The sequence below is a fragment of the Pongo abelii genome, chromosome 1, assembly GCF_028885655.2.
Source record: "Pongo abelii isolate AG06213 chromosome 1, NHGRI_mPonAbe1-v2.0_pri, whole genome shotgun sequence".
Taxonomy (NCBI): Eukaryota; Metazoa; Chordata; class Mammalia; order Primates; family Hominidae; genus Pongo; species Pongo abelii.
This window is the reverse complement of record NC_071985.2, coordinates 217,697,212-217,720,815: the sequence shown is the minus strand read 5'-3', so window position 1 is coordinate 217,720,815 and position 23,604 is coordinate 217,697,212. Positions and strand designations below refer to the sequence as shown.

Below are 23,604 nucleotides of genomic sequence, written 5' to 3'. Positions count from 1 at the left end.
AGGGGGTGAGCATTTTTCTTTGCCTTTGAGCTATTTTACAACTCTGTCTATTGTAAGTAGCCCATAGGAATGCAACATACTTCTTGTCTACAGACAAGCAGATTCTGTCCTGTCCTGTTCAAGTCCAGTGGACTCTCCTTCGCCACTGTGGAAGAAGCCAGTGTTACCTCTGTGCACATTCATTTCAATATTCCCTGACCTACAGATATCATCTGTTCTTTGCCTTCTTCTTTGAACTGGTTGTAACATCTTACTGGTTCCTTCATTAACCATGAATTAAGTAAAATCATCAGTGAGAATGTAAAAAGGTACAGCCACTTTGGGAAACAGTCTGGCAGTTCCTCAAACAAACATGGGGCTTTCAGAGGACCCAGCAATTCCGCTCCTAGATATATACTCAAGAGAAGTGAGAACATTCGTCCATGTGAAAATCTGCACAAATGGCCAGGCGCACAGTGGCCGGTGTAATCCCAGCACTTTGGGAGGCCAAGGTGGGTGGATCACTTGAGGTCAGGAGTTCCAGACCAGCCTGGCCAACATGGTGAAACCCCGTCTCTACTAAAAATACAAAATTAGCCAGGCACGGTGGTGCACGCCTGTAACCCCAGCTACTCAGGAGGCTAAGGCAGGAGAATCGCTTGAACCCAGGAGATGGAGGTTGTAGTGAGCCGAGATCGTGCCATTGCACTCCAGCCTAGGTGACAAGAGTGAAACTCTATCTCAAAAAGAAAAAAAAGAAAATCTGCACGAGTGCACAGAGCAGCCCTGGTCACCAAAACCAAAGGGTAGAACTAAACCCAAGCATCCATCAACTGATGAAAAGGTAAGCAAATTGTGGCCTAGCCATGCAACAGAATATAAGTTTCAGCCTTAAAAAGGAACAGATTATTGGTCCATGCTGCAATATAGATGAATCTCGAAAACATTATGCTAGGTGAAAGACGTCAAATACAAAAGGTCACTTTTTTTTTCTTTTTCTTTTTTTTTTTTTTCTTTTGAGACAGGTTCTCATTCTATCACCGACGCTGGAGTGTAGTGGCTCAAACATGGCTCACTGCAGCCTTAACCACTGGGGCTCAAGCAGTCCTCCAGCCTCAACCTCCAAGTAGCTGGAACTGCAGGCATGTGCTACCATACCCCATTAATTTTTGTATTTTTTGTGGAGATGCAGTTTTGCCATGTTGCCCAGGCTGATCTCAAATAAATACTTTGTATTTATTGAGCTCAGGCAATCCACCCTCCTCAGCCTCCCAAAGTGCTGATAATGCAGGAGTGAGCCACCCCACCTGGCCATTTTTTATTTTATTTTATTTGAGTCAGGGTCTCACTGTGTCACCCAAGATGGAGTGCGGTGGTGCGATCACGGCTTGCTGAAGCCTCCATCTGTTGGGCTCCAGCGATCCTCCCACTTCAGCCTTCGAGTAGCTGGGACCACAGGTGCACGTCACCACACCAGCTAATTTTCGTATTTTGTGTAGAGACGGGTTCCTGCCATGTTGCCCAGGCTGGTCTCTAAACCTTGGGCTCAAGAGATCCTCCCACCTCAGGCTCCTGAGCGTGCGCTACCTCCATCTGAGTTTGGAGACAGGGTTTTGGAAGGGGCTCTGAACATCTGCCTGGGCTGTTTGTGCTCTGGCTCTGGAGGGCTTCCTGGAGGAGGAGGCCTTTGGCCTGGGCTAGACCTTCAAAGTGAGGAAACCTTCTAGGTCCTCTCTGCCCCTCCCAGTCTCTGGTACTACCTGACTTGGACTTTCTCACAGGTCTCCAGCCCCAGAGAGCTGCGTCTTTTCAATTTCCCCTACCTCCTGCCCAGGCCCACCCCCAAAGCTACAAGACGCGAGAACCGCCTTTCCCTGTGGGGGCTGCCAGGGCGGGAGGAGGGGAGCTGCCTCAGCCCATTGGTGGTGGCGACTGATCCAGGTTGACCCAGCAGAGGGCTTTCCAGAGCCATAGCAAGGATTCACATCCCAACCGTGCCACTTCCAGGCTGGATGACCTTGGGCCAGTTGCCTGACCTCGCTGATCCTCCGTGTCCTCGGCACACTGTTAATCATAGTACCTGCTTTGCAGGACTCTTGTGGGAATCAGCAGCGCGCCTGGCACACACTAGTTGCTCAATGAATGGGGCGGCTATAATTACTCTTCCGGGTGGGGGCGGGGCACAGGGCCTGCAGCCAGGCCTATATTTAGCCTGGAAGGGGGTTGGGGGCGCTGGGAGACAAAGCGCCGCGGCCAGTCTGGGCGCCCAGGGGGCGGAGCCGGCGAAAGCCCCGCGGCCGACCCGCCTTCCCCTGCCGCAGGGTCACCTTGGCCGGGCTGGCGGCCAAGGGCTCCTTCAGACCTGACTTGCCCCAGCGGCCCAGCGGCCGCTTGGTCCCCTGAGCAGTCCTCATACCCGCAAACTGCTGTCTGGGGAGGGGGCTGCTGGGGGCTGGGGGCGGGGGGGTTTGGCCCCATTGACCACTTGGGAAGCTGCCCCCTTTTCCAGCACCGGCCGGCCGAGGGAGGGCTCGCTGAGATCGGTACGCCAAGGTGAGCCTGACCCCGGGTGGGGGGCGAGGGAGGGGGAGCCAGGCTGGCTCCTCCCCCAACCTCGCGCCAATGAGTGTCGGGGCTGCAAATAGCCCAGTGGAATCAGTGAGTCATGGAGGCTGGAAATACCGCGCCCCTTCTGATCCCCTCCCCTCCTCCTGACCGCAGCCGGTGGAGCTGCACTGGGGAGCAAGCCTGGGGGTGTGCGGGGTGGGGGATCCCTCCGGAGAGCTCCCCTCCCCAGGTTCCCTGAACCAACCAGGACATCCCCCGCCCCCAAGTTCCAGCTGGCTTTGCCTCTGGGGCTGTGTGACCCTGGGCCAGTCACTCAGACTCTCTGGGCCGCACAATCCCCATTAGGTACAAGAAGGGCTTCAAGAGGGCAGGCGACCCGGTGCAGCCTGCCCACCTTTGCGTCCCTGCGCCTGGAACTGAAACAGTGCTTGGCACAGTGCCCGCCACATAGCAGGACAGTAAATATCTCTGGAAGGAAAGAAATAATACAAAGGGAAGGGCAGGCAGTTGGAAGAGAAGGTGTTGCAAGGGTTTTCCAGAAACAATCCTGGGGTTCCTGCCCAGGGGGGTCTGGGGAGCCCACGGAGGAGGCTGAGGAACACCCATATTTTATGAGGTCTTCAGCTTTAACTTGAGCTACAACTCCCATCCCCAAATCTCAAAGAAGGTGTGTCTGTTTCTCTTGGGGTTTCCAGCCCTGCTCTAAGTTTGAGAACTCCAGGCAGGCGGCCTCCAGAAGTCTGTGAGACTGTCCTTTATTGTGTATACAGGTTCCAGCGTCAGGGCTCACCCACAGACCCCTCCCCAGTCCTCCCCCAAGGGGCCCAGAGTGGTGGGAGTGAGAGGCCACCCTAAGGCACACTGACCAGAGAGGCGCGGAGGGAGGAGGGTGACTTGCCCTGGGGACCCCTGCTAACTGAGACCCACCCCTTCCCTCCACCCTGCTTCTGTATGTGGGAGACGAAACCAAGAATCACTGGGGGCAGCAGGCATTTCCCAGGGTTAAGGCTGATGGAAGGTCCCTATCCCAGATGGGAGATGGGGGCTTTTCCTATGACTCCCTCCATCCCCCAGCTGGAAGACGTGGGGAGGGCGCATAGGCTTAGAGAGGTAGAATGAGGGGAAATACTCCTCAGTGCCCAGAGGTGGGGAGTTGAGAGCAGCTGTTGACACCCTGGGTTCAGATCTAACCTTCAGCGACAAAGCACGGCACTCAGTGGCTCGGAGATGTTTCCCCGTTAATGAAAATGGAGATTGTAAATCTGATTTGAGAAAGCTCTGAATTTGGCCTCAACCAATGGTAATGCTGAGTATTTGAAGGACAACGATAGGGGTGTGTGTGTTACACACACCGAGCCTATAGATTCATAGATTAAAGAGGGGGATGGATGGAGAGGCGACTGCCCGGAGGGGAAGGTGGCAAGAAGCTGGGGTCCAACCTCGAGGACCCAAAGCCCCATCCATGCCCTGGCTTCCATCTCTGTTAGGTGATCCTGTCTGCATGGGCGCAGCCCCAAGAACACAGGCCTGTGGGAGAGAGAAGGACCAGCCCCACCCCCAACCCCACGTGGCCTTGCCTGGAGGCCCCAGTGGGCACAGGACGGCCGGAGTTTCATGCAGTTTATCACGAACCAGCTGTATTGGAAAAACCCCATCTATATACAAATGTGGCATGGCTCTGCCCTGGCACAGCCAGCTGGCTGGGGGCACAGGGTGGGCAGGCAGCCTGCTCGCTGGCGTGGGGCTTGGAGGCTGGTAGAGGGGAAGTTTACCGTCACGGCTGTCTCCTCTTGGCCTTGCTGAGCCCTCGGGCAATTAGTTCCACTTAGATAGGCACCCCTGCCTGTGACCGTCCCTCTGTCTCTCACACTCACCTTGGCCAAGAGGGTTCCAGGTCCCTGGTCCCCTTGCCCTGCAGAGACTTCATAGATCAGAGGGTTTGTCTGTCTGTCTGTCCTGCAGAGCTTGCCCATATGTCCTGCTGGTCCCATTCCCCTGACCCACAGCGGGTTCTTTAGATCTTCCTTCCCTGACCCCAGCCCCTGTACTCTGGATTAAGTGAGGGAGGCCAAATCTGAAATCTGGGCATCATGTGTCAGGCTAAGGAGTCTCTGGCCTGCCCTGGATAGAGTGGAGGGGCCTAATTTGGGAGGGTGGTCCACCTGGGGTCTGGGGTGCGTGGGGGCTAGAACCTGGGCTGAGATGTCCTGGAGCTGTTGTAATGGGGTTAGCAAGGCTTTGCTGGCAGGCATGGGGCGGGGGGGACAGGGAAAGGGAAGGGAGAGGCACTCAGATTTTGATCTCCGTCCGGAAGGTCTGCTGGACGTGTTCTGTATGCGGGTGACGCCGTGCCCGGATAGTGAGGCTGCCGTCTTCCCGCAGAGCCGAGGTCACCGACGTCGGGTCCACATCTTCCGGCAGCTGGCACTTGTGAGCGAAGGTGTTCATGACGGTGCCGTCAGCCGCCAGCTGGGGAAGGGGTGACCCGTCAGGCAGGCTGCCCCGACCCCTGTCCTGCTTGTGACAAGCCAGAGTCCTCTTGTCCCCATTCTAACCCCAGCCAGGCCCCACATGCCGAGGGGCTCTGCCCTCAGATGCGGACGGGGTTCTGCCCTCAGATGCGGAGGGGCTGCCCAGGGTGGTGATGGCCACAGGCCGAGGGCTCTGCAGGGACAGCGCAGGGGTGCTTCGCAGAGCTCCAGTAGCTCCAAGGAACAGGCCAGGGACGTGGGGAAGAGGTGGGGATTGGAGAGAGAGGAGGCTCCGTGGCAGTGGCTCCGAATCTGGGGCTCCTGGGGAACGCGGAGGTGACAGAGGAGAGCCGTGCCTTCCTGGATCCCCAGGCACATTGGGCATCTGCCTGCCAGGGCTGAGCTCTGGCCCCTCCCCTGCAACTCAGCCAGCACATAGTGTCCAGGGGAGTTTGGGGCAGCTGAGTCACTGTTGGGGGTGGCAGGGCTGGCACGTGCTGCCTGCGGGTCTTGGTGCCCCCAGTCCATGGCAACCCTGGCAGGGATGCCCAGGAATCCACCCTTGAATGTGGAGGGGAAGAAGCCAGCCCTTGGGGGCTTAGGAGGAGGCTTGGGGCAGGTCCTCTCCTCTCTCCTGGCAGCCGTGGCTGTCCCTGGGCAACACCCCTGTTCAGGCCTGGCCATACCCTCTCCAGGGTGGAGGCCCCAGTGCCTCCTGGAAGTTCGGACTCAGACACCCTAGAGACCCAGTGACCCTGAGGCCTGTGGGCAGACGCTGTGTGTGGTTTGGAGTGTGTGGGCCGAAACTGCAGGGCCCCTGCCCAGCCTTGGGCCTAGTTTAGGGATCCCAAGACGGGGGATGGGTCTCTGGCTGTGGGAGGGAAGAGGGCTTGAGGTGTGTCACATGGAGAAACCCCTCCCCCCACTGCCCAGGTGAGTTCCCCACTTACCCGCATCCGCCCCCTACGGCTACCAGAGGAGCTGTCCTCATTATGCCATCACCATCTCACACCTGTCACCTCCCACCCTCAAGCCCCACCCCGTCAGGCTCCCTCTGCCCACATCCCTCCATCCCTCTCCGATTCCCCGGAGGCTCCCTCAGCTGCTCAGGCCCTGGAAGAAAGGATCTGGGAACCTTGGTGCAAAGAGAGGCAGTGAGGGGGCCCCATGGCCATGGGTAGCAGGGGCAAGGCCTTCAGTTAGCCCTGGGAGAGTTTGGGTGGGGAAGGGACACTGGCCAGGGTCTGGGGTCCCAGGATGGTAAGGGGGAATAGGAGACTTTGGAGGCAGGAGCAGAATTTGGGATGTGGTGAGTGGGGGGTGGGGGGACTCACCTTCTCAGCCCGCACCTCAATGTGGTTGTTGGAGGTGGTGACGATGATGTCTTCAGGTGAGAAGTCTCTCACGTCCACCGCAAACTCATAGGCGTCTCCGAGGGTCTTGATGTTGCCTGCCCCGCCGGGGCGGGCTGTGGGGTGGGCTGCTGTGAGCGAGGCATGGAGCAGGCCTTGCATGCAGATCCGGGGGTTCTGGCTCCTTCTCTTGGGGCAAGGGGCGGCTCCCCCAGGCCCTACCTCCCCCACCCCGAGCTGTTTCTCCCTAAGCTCCTCCTCATTCCTACAGCCCACCTTTTCTGGGGTGGGGGTGGGGCCTCACCCAGCACAGTGTGTGTGTATATGAGGCTAGGTCTGTAACAACCCCACCCCAGGCCTGGAGCCTGGGGGCTGCCTCCCACCCCTCACCCTGTCCAGCCCTCCAGGGCTCCAGCTGGGATTGGCTGGGTGGCCATGGAACCATGTCCAACCCCCAGGGCCACAACCGTTCCTTAGAGGCCCACCTGTTTTCATGGCCACATCTGTCCCTGTGGCCACATCTGTCTTGGTGGCCACACATGGCTGCAGGCTGTGCAGCACCTGTTCCAGGCCGACCGGCAGCCACAGCGCCTTCGGTGGCGCCCTGGAGCAGACGTCCCCTCCCTGTGCGCCTCCCCTCCCCTCAGGGCCCAGATCACTTGCCTGGGAAGGCCAGGGGCTCCGAGTGGGGTCGCATGAAGCTGCCAAAGTCATCGGAAAACATGCTCAGGGCCTTCTCCATGGGTGGGTCCTGGGCCGGGAGGGCACGGGAGGCCGAGGAGGAGGTGGAAGAGGAGGAGGAAGAGGAAGAGGAAGAGGAATGGAAACTTCTCTCCGCTCGGAAGGTGGAAGAGGTTCTGTGGCTCATCCACGGATGGCGCCGGGCCCTGCCCAGGCGGGCAAGGGCTGGACAGGAGAGGGTGTGGGCACAGGCCTCTGGGCGAGCATGCCGGGCTCCGACTGCAGCCGCTTTATAAGGCCGACTGTCCCTGGGCTCGGGGCCAGCCCCTTGTCTACTAGCTAAATTTAGGCCTCTCCATGGCCCAGAGGGGGCTGGAAATCTTCTCCCGTGCGCCGGCCCTGCTGACAGCCCGACACACGCAGGCCGAGAGGGCTGAGCTCACAGCCTGACATTCCAGGCCGATCACAGCAGCCCCAGGGGCCTCCTCACCACTGCACAGGGCTGGATCCTGTCTCCTTGCCACTCGGACCTCGGTGCCTGCCCCAGAACCTTGCAAGTTTGGGGTTTATTGTGTGTTTTGTTTCCCCCATCAGCCTGGGGGCTCCTGAGGACTGTGCCTCCCCCCAAAACTCTGGTTCTCCTCCACAGCTGTGCCTCCCCCATCAGTGTGCAGGCTCCTTGGGGACAGGGTAGGTGGAAGCACCACCGCTGTGTGATGTCAGGAGCTCCTTCCCTCAAGGCAGACAACCTTCACAGCCTATCTCTAAGGAAAAGTTGAGCCCTGCCAGGGGGTGTAGAATGTGCAGCTGTCCCCTGCCAGCCCCCACGGGGACCTGGATTCTGTGCTTGCACTCCCTCTGACTCTCAGAACATTTAGGGGCCCCAAGAGGACAAAGTTGGCAGCTTTCTCCTTAAAGGTCTAGAAGGTTATGTTCCCGGCAACTGTCTGCTCCATCTCTGTGTCAGAGGTGATGCCTGCGAGTGCCTTAGATGGGATTTCAGTCAGAGGTAAAAGAGAATTCCGGAAGACAATTATTCTAGCCCTGACTTCTGGAGTGCCTTCTGGGCATGGGCTCCTGGCTGCAAGCTGTCCAGCACGGCCCCGTTTGATCCCCGCACAGCTGGGAGGGTGGAGGGCTCTCTTCCCATGTTATGGACCGGGAAGTGAAGCCTCTTGGAAAGGGCGGGGCTCGCGCTTGCGTAAGTGGCAGAGCGGGACTCGAACCTAGACGTGTTGGACCCAAAGCCCTTCAGAGGCCGAGGTGGTTTGAACATGTGCCTATGGAGACAGGCTGGCCCGGAAGAGCCACAGAAGCCCCTCCCTACCCACCAGCTTGCTCAGCAAAGCCGGGACTGACCTTGCACTGTGCCAGGGTGGAGGCCATTCTGAGACGCAGCCAGGCCCTCTGCTCTGCCCAGGTTGCAGTTCAGGGCCTCTGCTGTCCTCTCCAAATCCGGCCCTTCCGTCCCAGATCAGCTCCAATGCCTCCTCCCCCAGGGAGGCCTCTCTGACTGCTCCTGCTCACATGGGCCCACACCCAGTCCAGATGCCCCCAGCACTGACTGTCTTTGTCCTCCCACAGCACCTGGCAGTGTGACATAGTCTTCCTGTGTGCTGTGACTCTCTGCTGTGTCCCTTCTTCCCTATCCAACTGGCAGTTTCCACGGGGGCGAGGGTTCACCTGTCTCCCCATTAGATTGAAGGTTCTTGAAGATGGGCAGTTTCTCTTTTATCGGAGCCCCCTACAACCCAGTCTGGAGCTTCATCCTGGAGGGCTCCTTCTATAGGGGTATTAGTGGTGCTGGTGGTATGTGGAGTGGAAACAGAGCAGGGCACAGGCCACAGCGGCGGGCCAGGCTGGTGCCTGGAGCAACAGGGCCTGTTGCCCCTGGCAGAGTTTCCTGCCCGTGTCAGGGCCTGTGACACCCAGCCTGGCTGAGGGGTTTCTAGGGCCGCTGGGAAGCCACCAGCACTGAGGTGAGATGGAGAGAGGGTGGGGCGGGGTGGGGGGCCCAGAGCCTGCCACCCGCCAGGGAAACAGGAGCCAGTGGCTAAATGCAGACACACTGTCATGGTGCTGAGGGCCTGAGTCACTGCCCCTGGATGTCAGATCCCGTTACCCACTCCCGCCCACCATTCCTCCTCCCCTTTTTCCCCCTTCCGGAGGCATCACCCACACAAATACTGAATCCTCTGGCTTCACTGGCCCACAGGGACCTCAAAAGGTCATCAAGGCCATTCCCCTGCCTCTACCTTCAGCTCACAGGGACAGAAGGAGCTACAAAGATGATGCAGTCCTTTGAATCCCAGTCACCCAGGAGAGCTTTTCACAAACACAGACCCTTTCCTCGGACCCCAGGATTTTGATTTGGAATCTGAGGAAGGGACCTCGCATCTCTTCCTATCAGCTCCCCACACAGCCAGCTCATAGGCCAGTGATGAAGCCCTCATCACTCAGTAGGTATTCATTGAAACCTTGCTATAAATAGGTGCTGGGCACTGTTCTAGGCTCTGAAGGACTCAGAGATGAGTAAGGCAGAGACAGGCCCCTGCTTCCAGGCTCACCTCATTGGACAGAAGAGGAAACTGAGGCTCTAGTTGATGAAAGAGTTAGGGTCAGCAGATCTGTGCTGGCTTCAAACCCGTCATCCTGCTGAGCCCGCTGGCTGCCCCCTTCTCAGCCTCCTGGTGCTCACAGGGCTGGGGGGTGAGGGCGGATGTGGACCTGCAGTGCCGGCTGTGGGACAGTAGCCAGCAGCTGCCCCAGACCAGACACTGGAAATCGGGATGTTGACAGGGCAGCCAGTTCTGGTGCTGTGCAGAGTCAACAGGTCAGGGTGGCCAAGGTGAAGGTGGGCTCGAGTCCATACAGAGCAGCAACCCCCATCCCACCTCCCACGACACACATCTTCGATTTTGATTTGACTTGCCTGGCATCTAGGGGCAAAGGGTGGCCCAGGGTCCCAGATTTTAACAATCATTCAAGGGCCATCATAAGCTTCAGAGAGCGGCTTTGTCTGGGTGGGACTGGAGGCAATTGTCCCCAACCTCTTGGCCCAAAGTGGCATCAGACACAACTCTTCTGTTCTGTGCCCAAACCATTGCCTGGGTTCAGCCTCAGGAGCTGGAGGAGCTTCGAGCAGGAGAAGAGCTGCACAGTGGAGGGCTGGGTTCAGCCTCTGCTGTGTGACCTTGGATGAGAGACTCACCTCTCTGACCATCTACAAAATGGCGAGGCTCTCCCCATTCACAGGGTGTGGGGAGGAGGACTTGAGTTGCAGATGTGAAGCTCCTGACACGTAGCAGGCACAGGGCACGTGCTTGTTCCTCGCCATGTCCCCTCACACCTGTGCTCCCATCCTCTGTTAGGGTGGGATAAACTCTGTGGAATTACCCAGAAGTCCCCAGCCAGAGCCGCTGGCCCTTGGACATGTGCTTTGAGAGGCATTTCCTGAGCCTGGAGGGTCTGGACACAAGGATCAAGTCCAAGTTCCTGACCCCAATTCACTGCCTTGCCCCAGGTGTCGGCCTCCTCACCAGCCCTGGACAAGATGGGTCATCAGGACGGGACCGTGTGGCACAGCCTGCGGGCTTTGGAGCCAGGTAAACCTGGGCTGGGAATCGTAGCTCTGCCTCGGCCTCTGTGATCTTGGACAGGCAGCCCCACCTCCCTGAGACGCCATTTCTCTAAAACGGGATCACACTGCCTGCCTCGTGGGATTTCCGTGGGCACTCAGGGTAATTAATCTGGGGGAAGGCTGACTCTCTACCTGGCACACAGGGAGGCTGTGGTCATGCTGACCCCACTCACCTTTGCCGGCCTTGCCTTCCCCTTCCCTGCCCAGCCTCCTCCCCTCTCCCTCTGTGCTTTTCCAAACCTTCCATGTCCAGCTCTGAGACCCCTGGGCCCTGAGCCTCAGCCCCGGCAGATGACCCCTCGCTGTCCTGCTGTGTGCGTGAGCTCCCCTCCCCAGCCCCTGTCCAGCAGCACCCAGGAGCCTGAGTACAGCTGGGCACCACCCTCTGTGCAGCTGTGGTGGGTGGGGAGGCTCCTGTTCCCCTTCTCTCTTGGCAGTTCTGCCCTGCACGGCTCTGGCCTCCACAGTTCTGGTTGGTTTGTCAAGGACGTTTTTAATCTCCACGGTAAACCCCGGCCGGGGGTGGGGGTGGCAGGCAGAGAATGATGATTGGTAGAGCCTACACCTGTCCAGGTGCACTGGAGCTGGGAGCAAAAGAGGCTCTGTGAGAGGAGGGCCAGTTCAGCCGCAGCGGGAGGACTGACAGGTGAGGAGTCTCTGGGCGTGGACTGGGGTATGAACCTGGAAGGGCCAGGCAGGCAGGGCATAGGGGATGGATGGTAGGGGCAGCAGCTGGCACCTCACTTTGGCTTTGCAGAGGCCTCCTTCTGGTCCTGGGGTTTTCCTGCCTCTGCGGCCTGAGCTGGGGTTGAGGGTGCTCCGAGATTGGCAGGGAGAGTCGGAGCCATCCATGGGACTCTGCAGTGAGAGTCACAGCCCTGGGCAGAGACTGCTCCCAGCAGTGGAAGCGCCAAGCGACCCAGGAGGGTGGGAGCGGCGGCCACAGAAGGGGAAGGGGCTCTGAGCAGGGCTTGGGCTCTGGCTTGTGCCCAGTCTGCTGCTGGACACAGGGGGACACCTAAGAATCCCACCCCCATCCCACAAAATGACACACACAGGCACACACCCTCAGTGACGGAACCTCAGGGATGAGGGCACACACAGACCTAGTGTGATAACTTCACACACACACACACACGCACACACACACACAGGAAAGCACAATCCTTCCTCTTCATTTGGGTGGGGAGAGCACTGGAAGGGCCTAGAGGCGGCACGAGGACGTGCAGCAGCTCACCCAGGTCCCTCCCTCTATCCGCTTCCCCAGAGGCCTGATGGAGGAGTTGGTGGGGCTGCGTGAGGGCTCCTCAGGGGACCCTGTGACTCTGCAGGAGCTGTGGGGCCCGTGTCCCCGCATCCGCCGAGGCATCCGAGGTAAGAGCCAGGTCCTCTTCCCTTCCCCCTGTGGGACCACTCAGGACATCATTCCTGCCCGGCTCCCACCGCACCTCCCTGCCCAGGAACCACCCTCCTGGCATTTGTCCAGGACATCACTGCCCAAAGTCTCCTGAGTGACAGGGAGGGAAGGGGTCTGTCTGTCCAGCTGTCTGTGGGTCAGATGGGCCGGGCATCTGCCCTCTGCCTTTCGGGAGAAACAGCCCAAGGCATGGTCACCGTGCCCATCCTTCACCCAGGCCTCTCCCTCACCTACCTGTGCCAATGTGGGGACATGGGAGTTAGCTGCTGGGACAGCTGGGGCCACAGCAAGGGGCTGGGGCAGCCTGCACTTGGCACCTTTCCTTGGAGCCCCATGTGCCTTGTTCACTTTGAGACCTGACTGTCCCCTCAGCTACGGGGCAGAGCAAGTAGGGACCACAGAAGGAGGCTAAGTGCAGCCCCAGGGGCTGGTGCCCACAGCCAGTGAGGGCAGCTCCCAGGTTGGGCTGGCAGCCAGCAGGCCAGGGGCATTGCTGGGGACCCAGAGGATACCTGGCGCCACAGGTCCTGGGACACGCAGGAGTCTGCTAGACCCTGGTGCTCTCTAAGCTACGGACTCTGCGAGGATGCGGGTGAAAGCTGTAGCTGCCAGCCCCCTCCACACTCCCTGTCCCCCAGAAACCTCCCAGTACAGGCATGGGTGGGGAGGGCGGACAGGTCAAAGGCCTTCTGGCAGGGGCAGCAGGCCTGGCACCCACTGTGCCGCCACTGTCACCTGCCACAAATCCTGCCCAGTCCCCAGTGTGAGGCAGGGCCCCCTCAGGACTACCCCAGACTCAACTACCAGGGTCCTCCCTGCCTAGAGCCAAGCAGACCTCCAGGGAAGGGGCTGTCTGTGCCCCTTGCCCCAGCATAAGCTGGGACTCCGATGCCCTGCCCCAGGTGGCCTGGAGTGGCTGAAGCAGAAGCTGTTCCGCCTGGGCGAGGACTGGTACTTCTTGATGACCCTCGGGGTGCTCATGGCCCTGATCAGCTATGCCATGAACTTTGCCATCGGGCGTGTGGTCCGAGGTAACTCTTTCCTGGCAGGTGCTGCTCTGGGCCAAGGGATTCTAAGCACGCTCTGGGGATACCAGATGGGCCGCCAGGTGTAGCGGTGCAGGGAGGGATCTCGGTGTGGGGAGGGCTCTGGCTCTACTCCTGACTTGCTCTGTGATCCTGGGCAGGCTCCTGCCCCTCTCTGGGCCTCAGTCTCCTCAGCCGCACAAGGGAGAGACCTGAATGTTCCCAAGAGCTCTTCCTCCTTTGAGCTCTCTGCCTCCTCTTCCAGCCACCCCGTTCCTTCTCCTTCCCTCCTCCGTGCCTTGGAGCAGGAGTGGGGACACTTGCCTAGATCACCAAACTTGGAGTCTTCCCCCCGCTCCCTCAGCAGCCTGGTTCCACCCTGAGGCCTCCCTGGAAGAGGGGGTGTGGGCAGGAAGGGTCTAAGACACTTTCTCTGCAGACCCTCAGCTGCCAGAAGCAGCACCTACTGCGGTGTTATGGTGTTTGGTGCGTCACACCTGTGTCATTTAGTTCTCAGTGACCCTTTAGTCTTTAATGTCTTTAGTTTTCAATGAGCCTGTGAGGGAGAGCCTATCACTAGCCCACTTGACAGATGGAGAAACTGAGGCTCAGAGAGGCTGAGTGGCTTGCCCAAGGTCACTCAGCTAGGCAGTGGTAAACCTGGGATATGGACCCAGGGTCGTACTCCTGCCTCTTCTTGGGGGTCTGCCCCTCGCTGGGTGGCCTGGTCCTCCCCTCTTCGTGACTCCATTTCCTGGTCAGTAAGTGGGCACCACAGCGTCTGGCCCCGAGGGCTGCAGAGGCTGTGGGTGCCTCCCTGATACCCGGCTGTCCCCAGCGCACCAGTGGCTGTACGGGGAGATTGGGGACAGCCACCTGCTCCGGTATCTCTCCTGGACTGTGTACCCTGTGGCCCTCGTCTCTTTCTCCTCAGGCTTCTCCCAGAGCATCACGCCCTCCTCTGGAGGTGAGTCCACGGCCACCATGCCAGTCCCCAGTGGCCAAAACCTTCTCAGATCCCAGAGGGCTTCTGATGGGGGGAATCGGGAAGCTGCAGCCTCATTTCTCAAGCCCAGAAGAGTTATGTGGCTTGCCTGAAGGCACACAGCAAGAAGGCCAGATCTTGACTCTTGGGTCACTGCTGGCCCTACTCGCTTTCTAAGGGCTCCTTGGAAGGAGATTGCCTTGTGGGGCCTGTGCTGGTGCCAGGAAGGGGCCCGTGGAGGAGGCGCTGCTCCCCCAGGTCACTCAGCCCTGCCTCCTGCTCCAGGCCAGCAGAGGGGAGCTCCAGGCTCACTCAGTGGTGGCCTGAGGTTCTGTTCAGGGCTCCCCCATCCTGACACAGCCATCTGCCAGTCCCAGTGGGAGGAACATGGACAACTCGCATTCCTCTCTGACTCCAGCATCCAAATCTGCAAAATGAGTTTATGCATCCTAACCTCTGAGGGTTCTGCGTGATCATAATAGGGCCGGGCGCAGTGACTCAGTCTATAATCCCAGCACTTTGGGAGGTGGGTGGATCGCTTGATCCCAGGTGTTCAAGACCAGCTTGGATGGCGAAACCCCATCTCTACAAAAAATAAAAAACAACCACCACAACAAAAAGTTAGCCAGGTGTGGTGGTGCCTGCCTGTAGTCCCAGCCACTTGGGAGGCTGACATGGGAGGATCACATTTGAGCCTGAGGAGGTCAGGGGTTATTATGAGCCAAGATCGAACCACTGCATTCCAGCCTGGACAATAGAGTGATACCGTCTCAAAGGAAAAAAAAAAATCCTAATGTGAAAACACCGTGTGGGTAGAGTTATGAGAGTTTGTTTGTTTGTTTGTTTTTGAGATGGAGTTTCACTCTTGTTGCCCAGGGTGGAGTGCAATGGCGCGATCTCGGCTCACTGCAACCTCCATCTCCCAGGTTCAAGTGATTCTCCTGCCTCAGCCTCCCAAGTACTGGGACTGCAGGCACCCGCCACCATGCCCGGCTAATTTTTTGTATCTTTAGTAGAGATGGGGTTTCACCATGTTGGCAAGGCTGGTCTCGAACTCCTGACCTCGTGATCCGCCTGCCTCGGCCTCTCAAATTGCTGGGATTACAGGCGTGAGCCACTGCGCCCAGCCAAGAGTGTTAATCTGGAGATTGTCCCCTTCTTGTTCCTGTCCTGTCTGGCTAAGGTTCTGGAATCCCGGAGCTGAAGACCATGTTGGCGGGTGTGATCTTGGAGGACTACCTGGATATCAAGAACTTTGGGGCCAAGGTGGTGGGCCTCTCCTGCACCCTGGCCACCGGCAGCACCCTGTTCCTGGGCAAAGTGGTATGGGCAGGCATGAGGGCACCCCAGCCGTCCCGCCCACTCAACCCTGCCCCAGCTCTCCCCCATCACCCCACCAAAGCTGGGTCAGAGCAGACTCAGGCCAGTGCCTGCCTTCAGGGAGCTCAGTCTTAGGGGAAGAGCCAGGCCAGGTCCCCAGTGTGACAAAAGCTACCTGAGGACAGCCCTGGGGGTTGGAGAGATGGAGGAGGGGGTGTGGTGGGGAAGCCGTACTGCCTCTGGGTGAGACTGTCTCTGCTGCCCTCACCTGGGCCCTGGGCCCACCCTTCCCTCTGCAGGGCCCTTTCGTGCACCTGTCTGTGATGATCGCTGCCTACCTGGGCCGTGTGCGCACCACGACCATAGGGGAGCCTGAGGTTAGGGACTCGGGGCTTCCTTAGAGGAATGGGAGTGGGGAGGGAGGGGGCTGACGCTAAGCCCTGGACTCGGATCCCACTAGAACAAGAGCAAGCAAAACGAAATGCTGGTGGCAGCTGCGGCAGTGGGCGTGGCCACAGTCTTTGGAGCTCCCTTCAGCGGTGAGACCCCCCTCATGCCCCGCCCCCTGGGTCCCTCAAGCTCCTCCCCTGACACCCTGGGCTCTCTTGGCCCAGCTGAGAGCCTGGAGGAGGGGGTGGGGCTCATTCTTGTTCTTACTTCAGCCCCGCCTCGGGTATAGCCACCCCCCGGGGGCGGCGGCGGGGGGGGGCGGGTGGTGGGGGGCGTGGTTGGGCGGTGCTGAGAGGCTTCAGGGTAACATTACACAGACTTGGGTTTGAAATCCACTGGCCCCTTGGCCTCTCTGAGCCCAGCTTCCTTCTCAGTAAAATGGGGAGCAAACCGTTCCCACCCGATAGTGAGAGGGCGCACACCCGCATTCCAGGCTGGATGGATCCCTGGGCAGAAGGGTCCTCCCCGCCCAGGGCGCATGCGCTGCCCTCCCCTCCTGTCTGTCCCTGTCCGGGCTGTAGGAAAGCAGGACAGTTGGGTCAGGGAGGAGGTGACATGGGGAAGGGGCCCTACAGCCACAGGTGGGTGGGGGTGGGGGCCCACCTGAGATCAGTGTCGCCCCCAGGTGTCCTGTTCAGCATCGAGGTCATGTCTTCCCACTTCTCTGTCTGGGATTACTGGAGGGGCTTCTTTGCGGCCACCTGCGGGGCCTTCATGTTCCGGCTCCTGGCGGTCTTCAACAGTGAGCAGGGTGAGCCCCCTGGGCTGCCTGACCCTGGCCCTGCCTGGGGGCCGGGGTGAGGGGGCCCTCCCTTCTCCCCTGTGTACATCCCTTGCTCTTCCCTTCCCTCTCTCTCCCTCTTTTTCCTCTTCCTTGTTCCCACCTCCTTCTGGGAGGATGGAGCGGGCTGACCTGTGTTGAGCATGAAGGGCAAGGGGCGCTGAGGGTAGAAGGGATGAGGCTGGGCAGGGAGGCAGGAGCCTGGTCGTGGGGGCCTGGAATGCCAGGACACAGAGTCCGGTCAGGACCTGGCACCCCCTCCACCCTGGGCTGTTAGTCTGGGACTTGAGTTTGGGTGGGGTGGGAGCACCATCTCGGCTCCCCACTGCCCTCCTTCCCCAGAGACCATCACCTCCCTCTACAAGACCAGTTTCCGGGTGGACGTTCCCTTTGACCTGCCTGAGATCTTCTTTTTTGTGGCGCTGGGGTGAGTGGGTGCCTTGGGCCCCTAAGAGTCCAAAAGGCATTTCCCCCAGGCCTAGACTGCGGCCCCTGGTACTGGGATCAGGCTCTGGTCTTACCTCCCTTCACCCCGCAGTGGCATCTGCGGCGTCCTGAGCTGCGCTTACCTCTTCTGTCAGCGAACCTTCCTCAGCTTCATCAAGACCAATCGGTTCAGCTCCAAACTGCTGGCCACCAGGTAGGATCTGGGCTAGGGGCTGGGGACATCTCAGTGAGCCCCTTGTGGACTCCAGACCTTATGTAGAAAGCCCCACCCCCATCCTCCCACTGAGCCCCTAAATCCCTCCCTAGCCCATGGAGCACCTAACACCCCTCTCCAAGTCCCCACGGTCACAGTCCCCCCTTCCTTACTGGGCTACGAACCCCCCATTGAACCCCCATCCCTCCTTCATTCTACAATCTCTCAGTGAAACCCCACCCCCTCACTGAGCCTCAAACCCTGTGCCTCTTCAAACCTTGTGTGGCCCCTGGCGTTGGCCTTGGCATTGACCAGCCCTCTTGCCCCAAGATGCACATGGCCCGCCCCGGCCTGGCCCACTCTCTCCTCCCTCCCAGCCTGCCTCTGCCCCAATTATCCTCTCAATCTCCTGCGTGATTCCTCTGCCCTCAGTCATACCCAGTAGTGAGGGTCTCACCCCATGTGTTCTGCCCCCTGAAGGGGGCCATGTTCCCTGCTCCCGCCCTTCCTCCTCCCCAGTCCTTGCCTTGGTATCAGCCCCCAGGTGGGGAGCTCTGCTGCTGCCTGGGCCAGGTCCTGCTTCCCTCTTGTTGGGATGTGGGAAAGGGAGGGGCAGCCCTAGAGCTCACCCACCCCCCACAGCAAGCCTGTGTACTCTGCTCTGGCCACCTTGCTTCTTGCCTCCATCACCTACCCGCCTGGTGTGGGCCACTTCCTAGCTTCTCGGGTAAGGGGGTCCTGAGCTGGGGTGGCAGGAGTGGGAACCCCCATTTGTTTTCCCCTTTGCATGTGTCTCACGTAATCCCCTCAGCACCCCACCAGGGTGACACCTGGGCATCATTCTGCAGATAAGGAGACCATAGCTCTGGGAGGTCAGAGCCCTGCCCAAGGGCCCCCGCTGGGAAGTGGCAGAGGAGGATTCCAGGCAGGGTCAGGCGGTGTGGGGGTGGCTGGGGTCTGCTGCTCGGAGCCCCTCATGTCCAGTTCCCACCTGCCCCGCCACAGCTGTCCATGAAGCAGCATCTGGACTCGCTGTTCGACAACCACTCCTGGGCGCTGATGACCCAGAACTCCAGCCCACCCTGGCCCGAGGAGCTCGACACCCAGCACCTGTGGTGGGAATGGTACCACCCGCGGTTCACCATCTTTGGGACCCTTGCCTTCTTCCTGGTTATGAAGGTGGGTCTCCTGGCCCCCAGGTGTGCACAGAGCCAGGACCAGCTCTGGTGGGGAGGGGCGGGGGTGCCTCCCTGCGCCTGGTGGCATGGAGCCCAGGCCTTCCACTTACACTTCCTGATGTGCCCCCTGCCCACTGCATGGTCCTGGACAAGTGGCTTCAGGTCTCTGGACCTCAGTCTTCCCATCTTTAAAATGGGGTGGTTACTGGGAAGGCTGAGAAGGAAGAAAGGAAGGTACATGGCACAGTGCCAGGCACACAGTGGGCATTTCTCAGGGTAAGGACCCTCCCCTAATGCTGGACTCTGGCAATGGGTGCATGGCCGGCACCCTCTTTCTCTCTAGGATGCCCCCTGTCCCCTGTCCTGTCTTCTCTCGTCCATGCCTTGCCCAGCGGCCTCTAACCTCTGCCCTGGGCTCCCCCTTCCTGCAGTTCTGGATGCTGATTCTGGCCACCACCATCCCCATGCCTGCCGGCTACTTCATGCCCATCTTCATCCTTGGTGAGTCTGGGGTCCTGAGGTTCTGAGAGTTTCGGGGTTCTTGGGGCAGGGCCATGGATCCTGGTTCACCGTCTTCCCAGGTGGTACTGAGGATGGTCCTCAGGGATGGAGGGCTGTGGGGGCCGGGTCAGCCTGGCTCCCTCTCACCCTAAGTCTGTGGCCAGGAGCTGCCATCGGGCGCCTCTTGGGAGAGGCTCTTGCTGTCGCTTTCCCTGAGGGCATCGTGGCTGGAGGGGTTACCAATCCCATCATGCCCGGGGGGTATGCTCTGGCAGGTGAGTGGGTCAGGGCCCTGCTGGGTGGGCAATGTTGTGGGGCTGGGCTGGACCTGGAGAATTGGCTGGTGGTTCCCCAGGGCACGGAGCAGTCACTGAGTCCTCCAGTGAACCCCCCCACCCCTGATGGGGGTCTGTCCCTCCTGAGCCCCACCATTCTCCGGGGCCCATCAGTCCCTCATGACTCCTGTCCTGTCCCCAGCCCTGTGGCCTCCCTTATCCCTCTCTTCTCACCAAGCCCAGGCCTTGGGGCACTTCCCACAGTGCCCAGGCTGTGGCCTCTTACAATTCCCACCCTAGCCCCTGGCCGCAGCCAGGCTAGTTATTCCCTCACATCAGGCTGGCCCCTGCCCCCGGCCCCTGGCTCCTGGCCTGAGCCGACCTGTGTGGCTCTGCCCCGGCAGGGGCTGCAGCCTTCTCAGGGGCTGTGACCCACACCATCTCCACGGCACTGCTGGCCTTCGAGATGACCGGCCAGATAGTGCATGCACTGCCCGTGCTGATGGCGGTGCTGGCAGCCAACGCCATTGCACAGAGCTGCCAGCCCTCCATCTACGATGGCACCATCATTGTCAAGAAGCTGCCATACCTGCCACGGATTCTGGGCCGCAACATCGGGTGAGGGGTGCCCACCTCAGCCTGGCTGAAAGGGTCATAGTGTCCGGGTAGGGCTGGGGGTGGAGGGCACCTCCAAAAAGAAACGCCACCGCAGCTGACCTCGGACATGGGGGCTGGGAGGGGCTGACACAGCGGTGCTCTGGTCTCCACTCTCCCCAGTGCCCCGGGTGACCTTGCACAAGTCCTTGGCCTTGAGGCCTCAGTGTCTGTCTAGGGGTCAGCTGGGCTTCACAGCAGGAGGATGAGTATTGCCCCGTGTACAGGTTGAGGAAACCAGGGCTCAGAGAGGTGCCGTGTCTTGCTCCAGGTGACACAGAGAGTCAGCACCAGATCCAAGAGGTCTCCTCCCCTCTCCCCACTTCTGCAGCCTTCACTGGGACTTTGGGAGCAGGAGGTGGAACGAGAATGGAAATGGGCTTTGAGGTCCTCACTCAACCAGATAGGACCAGAGCAGCTTCTGGCACCAGAAAAGCAGACCAAAGAGGCTCTGAGAGTCCCTGAGTCGGAGGCCCCGTTCCAAACACAAGCAAGCTGCTGCCTTGCTCTGAACCTGTTTCCCCATCGGGAAAATGGGGCTGTTTATACCAGTGATTTTCAACCTTTCAAGTTTTTCCTTGGGGGTGACATATACTTTTATAATCAAATGGAATTATCCAGGGAAGGCTGCTGGGTCTGTACTCCAATCTCATTATTCATTAATGTGATGGCCAGTCACTGAGCACCTGGCAGATACTGGTTTTCCATCATCTCACACTCAGCTCTGTCCAAGGTGGGACAAGACCCAAGTGGAGCTGGTCTGGGGGACATGGGGGACCAGGGGACTGGGGATTTGGAACTGGGCCATCAGTAATGTGGTCCCCAGGTTTCCTGCCACTGTGGGTTCTAGGAGTCCCTCATTCCAGAAACCTCTCCGGCCCTGCCCACATTCCAGAGCCATGGGTCCCTGGTTCAAGCAAAGCTCCCCCCACATCCCCTTGCCGGCCTGGGTCTCACATCCCTGACTCCGGGACCTGATGGGAGCCCCTCCACCTGCAGCTCCCACCATGTGAGGGTGGAGCACTTCATGAACGACAGCATCACCACACTGGCCAAGGACACGCCGCTGGAGGAGGTGGTCAAGGTTGTGACCTCCACAGACGTGGCCGAGTATCCCCTGGTGGAGAGCACAGGTGCCCAGCTGGAAGGGAGGAGGAAGTCTGGGTGTGGGGGATGCCCTCTGCCTCCTTCTTGGATCTGTCAGGCAGGCACGATCTGCATCCAGGCTCTGTGACTTAGCAACCAACCGTGTGACCTTGGGCAAGTCACTTCACCTGAGCCTCAGTTTCCTCATCAGTAAAATGGAAATCATGGCCACCCTCCCTTGGGGTGGTTGACATGTCTAAAGAGAGTCGGCCGGGTGCTTCTAAGGCAGTCCCTGGGCAGCTGCTGGGGTAGGAGCATGGGGACACCACCAGGGTCTTCCGGAAGCTTGGCCCTCAGGCCTGTTTCTTCATAACGCGCCTCCCTCCCTCTCCCTCTCCACTTGCCAGAGTCCCAGATCCTGGTGGGCATCATGCAGAGGGCCCAGCTGGTACAGGCCATCCAGGCTGAGCCTCCTTCCGGGGCTCCTGGACACCAGGTGGGTACTCCTGAGGGGCGTGGGGATGGGGCGGGGGTGGGTCAGCAGGGATGGGAGGGGAGGGACCTGCTGATCTCCTGAAGGAGGGGTGGTCTGAGAGAGGCATCCTGGGGAGGCCGACCCTGCACCCATAACCCTTCCCCACCCCCAGCAGTGTCTCCAGGACATCTTGGCTGCGGGCTGCCCCACAAAACCAGTGACCCTGACACTATTCTCAGAGACCACCTTGCACCAGGTAACAAGTATTGGGGAGTGTGACACACGGAGGCCCCTGGGTCAGGGCAAGAGCTGATGAGGAGCTCAGGCTCCAGCCTCCCCTCCCAACCCCGCCCCGCCCGTCTCATGCTGCTTCCTGTTCCTCCTGGGCCTGGGCAGGGCAGTCCCGCCCTGTCGGCCCGATGATGCAGAGAGACGAGGGAATTGGGGGGCTTGGCAAATGGAAGTCTCTGGGTGGAGAAAGACAGTGGAGTTGCACCAAGGCACACGTGCGTTTCAGTTTCAGCTCCACCACATTCTCTCTGTGTGATCTTGGACAAATTATGTAGCCAGTTGAGACAGAGCCTGACACAAGGATGGGGGAAGGGCAGAGGCTGACAGGGGACCTAGAGATGGCCCCGCCCCCTCTGTGCTGCTGGAGGGTGCTGGATATTGGGTCCTGTCCTCCTGCAGCCCCACCCGGACCCTTGAGTGGACTCTGGCATCCCCCAGTGGCCCACACTGGACATTGCAGGCCTGGGTCTCTTGCCTCCCACACACATCAGGCCCCGCCCCTCTTCCTGGCTCAGAGGCGTGGCAGAGTGGGCCAGAGGGTGGGCTGGGTGCCTTCTACCCTCCAGTGTTTCCTAACATCCCCCATGCAGGCACACAACCTCTTTAAGCTGTTGAACCTTCAGTCCCTCTTCGTGACGTCGCGGGGCAGAGCTGTGGGCTGCGTGTCCTGGGTGGAGGTACCAGGGTCCCCGGGGCAGAGCAAAGCCGGGGACTCATGCCTGAGAAGACTGGGGAGGTGGGGAGGTGGGGGGCCACCAGCATGCTCCCATCCAAACCTGGGGGGATTCAGAGGATACCGATGAGTCCCTCTTCCCGGCCCAGATTGGACACTGGGCCTGGCTCCCCGATCTTGTTTTCTGGCCAGTGGCCAGCCTGCCCCTCTCTGCCTCAATGATCCCATCTGTACAATGGGGTGGCACAGGCTCTACTATTCAACCCGGAAGTGAACCTTAGGGGACTAAAAATGCTGGAGTCCCCCTCTCAACCTCCTCTACATCCCCCCCAACCTCCACCCCCTTTCTCTGTTCTAGATGAAGAAAGCAATTTCCAACTTGACAAATCCGCCAGCCCCAAAGTGAGCCGGCCCAGCAAGATGAAACAGGGCACCCCAGCTGCCCTGGTACTGAGGTTGGGCTGAGACCCTGCCTCTCTTCCCCCATCACCACCTGCCCCTCCCTCCAGCCCAGTTCCATTCCTTGGCATAACAGGCAACTCTAACCTAGCCCGGAAGAAGATGGCTCATCCTGGGTGGGACGATGGCTCCTGCCTTGAAAGACAAAAATCCCACCTTGGACAGAGCTGAGTGTGAGATGACAGAAAACCAGCATCTGCCAGGTGCTCAGTGACTGGCCATCACATTAATGAATTACGAGATTGGAGTATGCTGTCACCAAGGGCAGGCACAGACGCCCTCTGGGGTTGTCTGATTGCCAGTGAGAGGCTCCTGAGAACAATAAAGCTGGTTCCCAGAGCTGCTGTCCATCCCTCATCTCAGCTTCAAGGTTGCTGGTCTGGGACTGGAGCTCCTTACCTGCGCTGGCCCAGAGTGAGTTTCCCGTGGTCACGTGGGCACTGCAGGCCCGGGCCCCTGGGCTCCTCCTCATGCTCCACTTCTTGGCAGGGAGATGATAGGGAGAGAGGGTCTCCCACCAGGTCTGTGATGCTTGTCCTCATGAATAAGTGGGATGCTGTGTCGCTCAAACCCTAGTCTCCTGCTTGGCTGGGCCACAGCTTATAAAGCCAGGACCCAAGTATGGCTCCTTGTGGAGTCCACAGAGCCTTGGGCATCCTCCATGAGCTCTCTATGCCTCGGTGGCCCAGGTTGACCGGCTGTG

The 23,604-nt window shown here is 59.6% G+C and overlaps 2 protein-coding genes across 9 annotated transcripts; one reads left to right on the top strand and one right to left on the bottom strand.

The window, feature by feature from the left end:
- Positions 1-2,460: 2,460 nt before the first annotated feature.
- Positions 2,461-23,336, top strand: CLCNKA (chloride voltage-gated channel Ka). 8 transcript variants are annotated; one of them, XM_054541005.2, is made up of 22 exons: positions 9,114-9,510; positions 10,575-10,656; positions 11,265-11,337; positions 11,959-12,065; positions 13,011-13,139; positions 13,972-14,100; positions 15,302-15,441; positions 15,738-15,815; positions 15,899-15,977; positions 16,514-16,639; positions 17,012-17,096; positions 17,208-17,309; positions 17,952-18,036; positions 18,315-18,488; positions 18,919-18,988; positions 19,153-19,263; positions 19,668-19,881; positions 20,917-21,050; positions 21,411-21,499; positions 21,651-21,734; positions 22,360-22,446; positions 22,801-23,336. In XM_054541005.2, the coding sequence occupies exons 4-22, from the start codon at positions 11,966-11,968 to the stop codon at positions 22,846-22,848; spliced, it is 2,064 nt and encodes a 687-aa protein (XP_054396980.1). In that variant the 5' UTR covers positions 9,114-9,510; positions 10,575-10,656; positions 11,265-11,337; positions 11,959-11,965; the 3' UTR covers positions 22,849-23,336. The 8 variants fall into 8 exon arrangements, 7 of the variants coding, with proteins under 7 accessions (XP_063570886.1, XP_054396980.1, XP_063570887.1 ...); XM_063714816.1 differs by lacking the exon at positions 9,114-9,510 and adding an exon at positions 2,461-2,532 and having other exon boundaries at positions 10,575-11,337; XR_008516685.2 differs by having other exon boundaries at positions 10,575-11,337; positions 20,917-21,001; positions 22,801-22,819.
- Positions 3,284-7,502, bottom strand: HSPB7 (heat shock protein family B (small) member 7). Its single transcript, XM_009234803.4, has 3 exons — positions 7,034-7,502; positions 6,353-6,486; positions 3,284-5,016 (listed from the first exon to the last, which is right to left on the bottom strand). Exons 1-3 carry the CDS (start codon positions 7,236-7,238, stop codon positions 4,837-4,839), a joined length of 519 nt encoding a protein of 172 aa, XP_009233078.1. The 5' UTR covers positions 7,239-7,502; the 3' UTR covers positions 3,284-4,836.
- Positions 23,337-23,604: the final 268 nt, after the last annotated feature.

Bases quoted from the DNA above. Each gene is read 5' to 3' on its own strand.
- CLCNKA (XM_063714816.1), top strand. From the start codon at position 11,966: ATGGAGGAGTTGGTGGGGCTGCGTGAGGGCTCCTCAGGGGACCCTGTG. The intron at 16,640-17,011 runs GTGAGCCCCCTG...CTCCTTCCCCAG, and splicing joins GGTCTTCAACAGTGAGCAGG to AGACCATCACCTCCCTCTAC. The intron at 21,500-21,650 runs GTGGGTACTCCT...CCCCACCCCCAG, and splicing joins CCGGGGCTCCTGGACACCAG to CAGTGTCTCCAGGACATCTT.
- HSPB7 (XM_009234803.4), bottom strand. From the start codon at position 7,238: ATGAGCCACAGAACCTCTTCCACCTTCCGAGCGGAGAGAAGTTTCCAT. The intron at 6,487-7,033 runs GCAAGTGATCTG...CCCACCCCACAG, and splicing joins GGAGCCCCTGGCCTTCCCAG to CCCGCCCCGGCGGGGCAGGC. The intron at 5,017-6,352 runs GTGAGTCCCCCC...CCCCTTCCCCAG, and splicing joins TTGAGGTGCGGGCTGAGAAG to CTGGCGGCTGACGGCACCGT.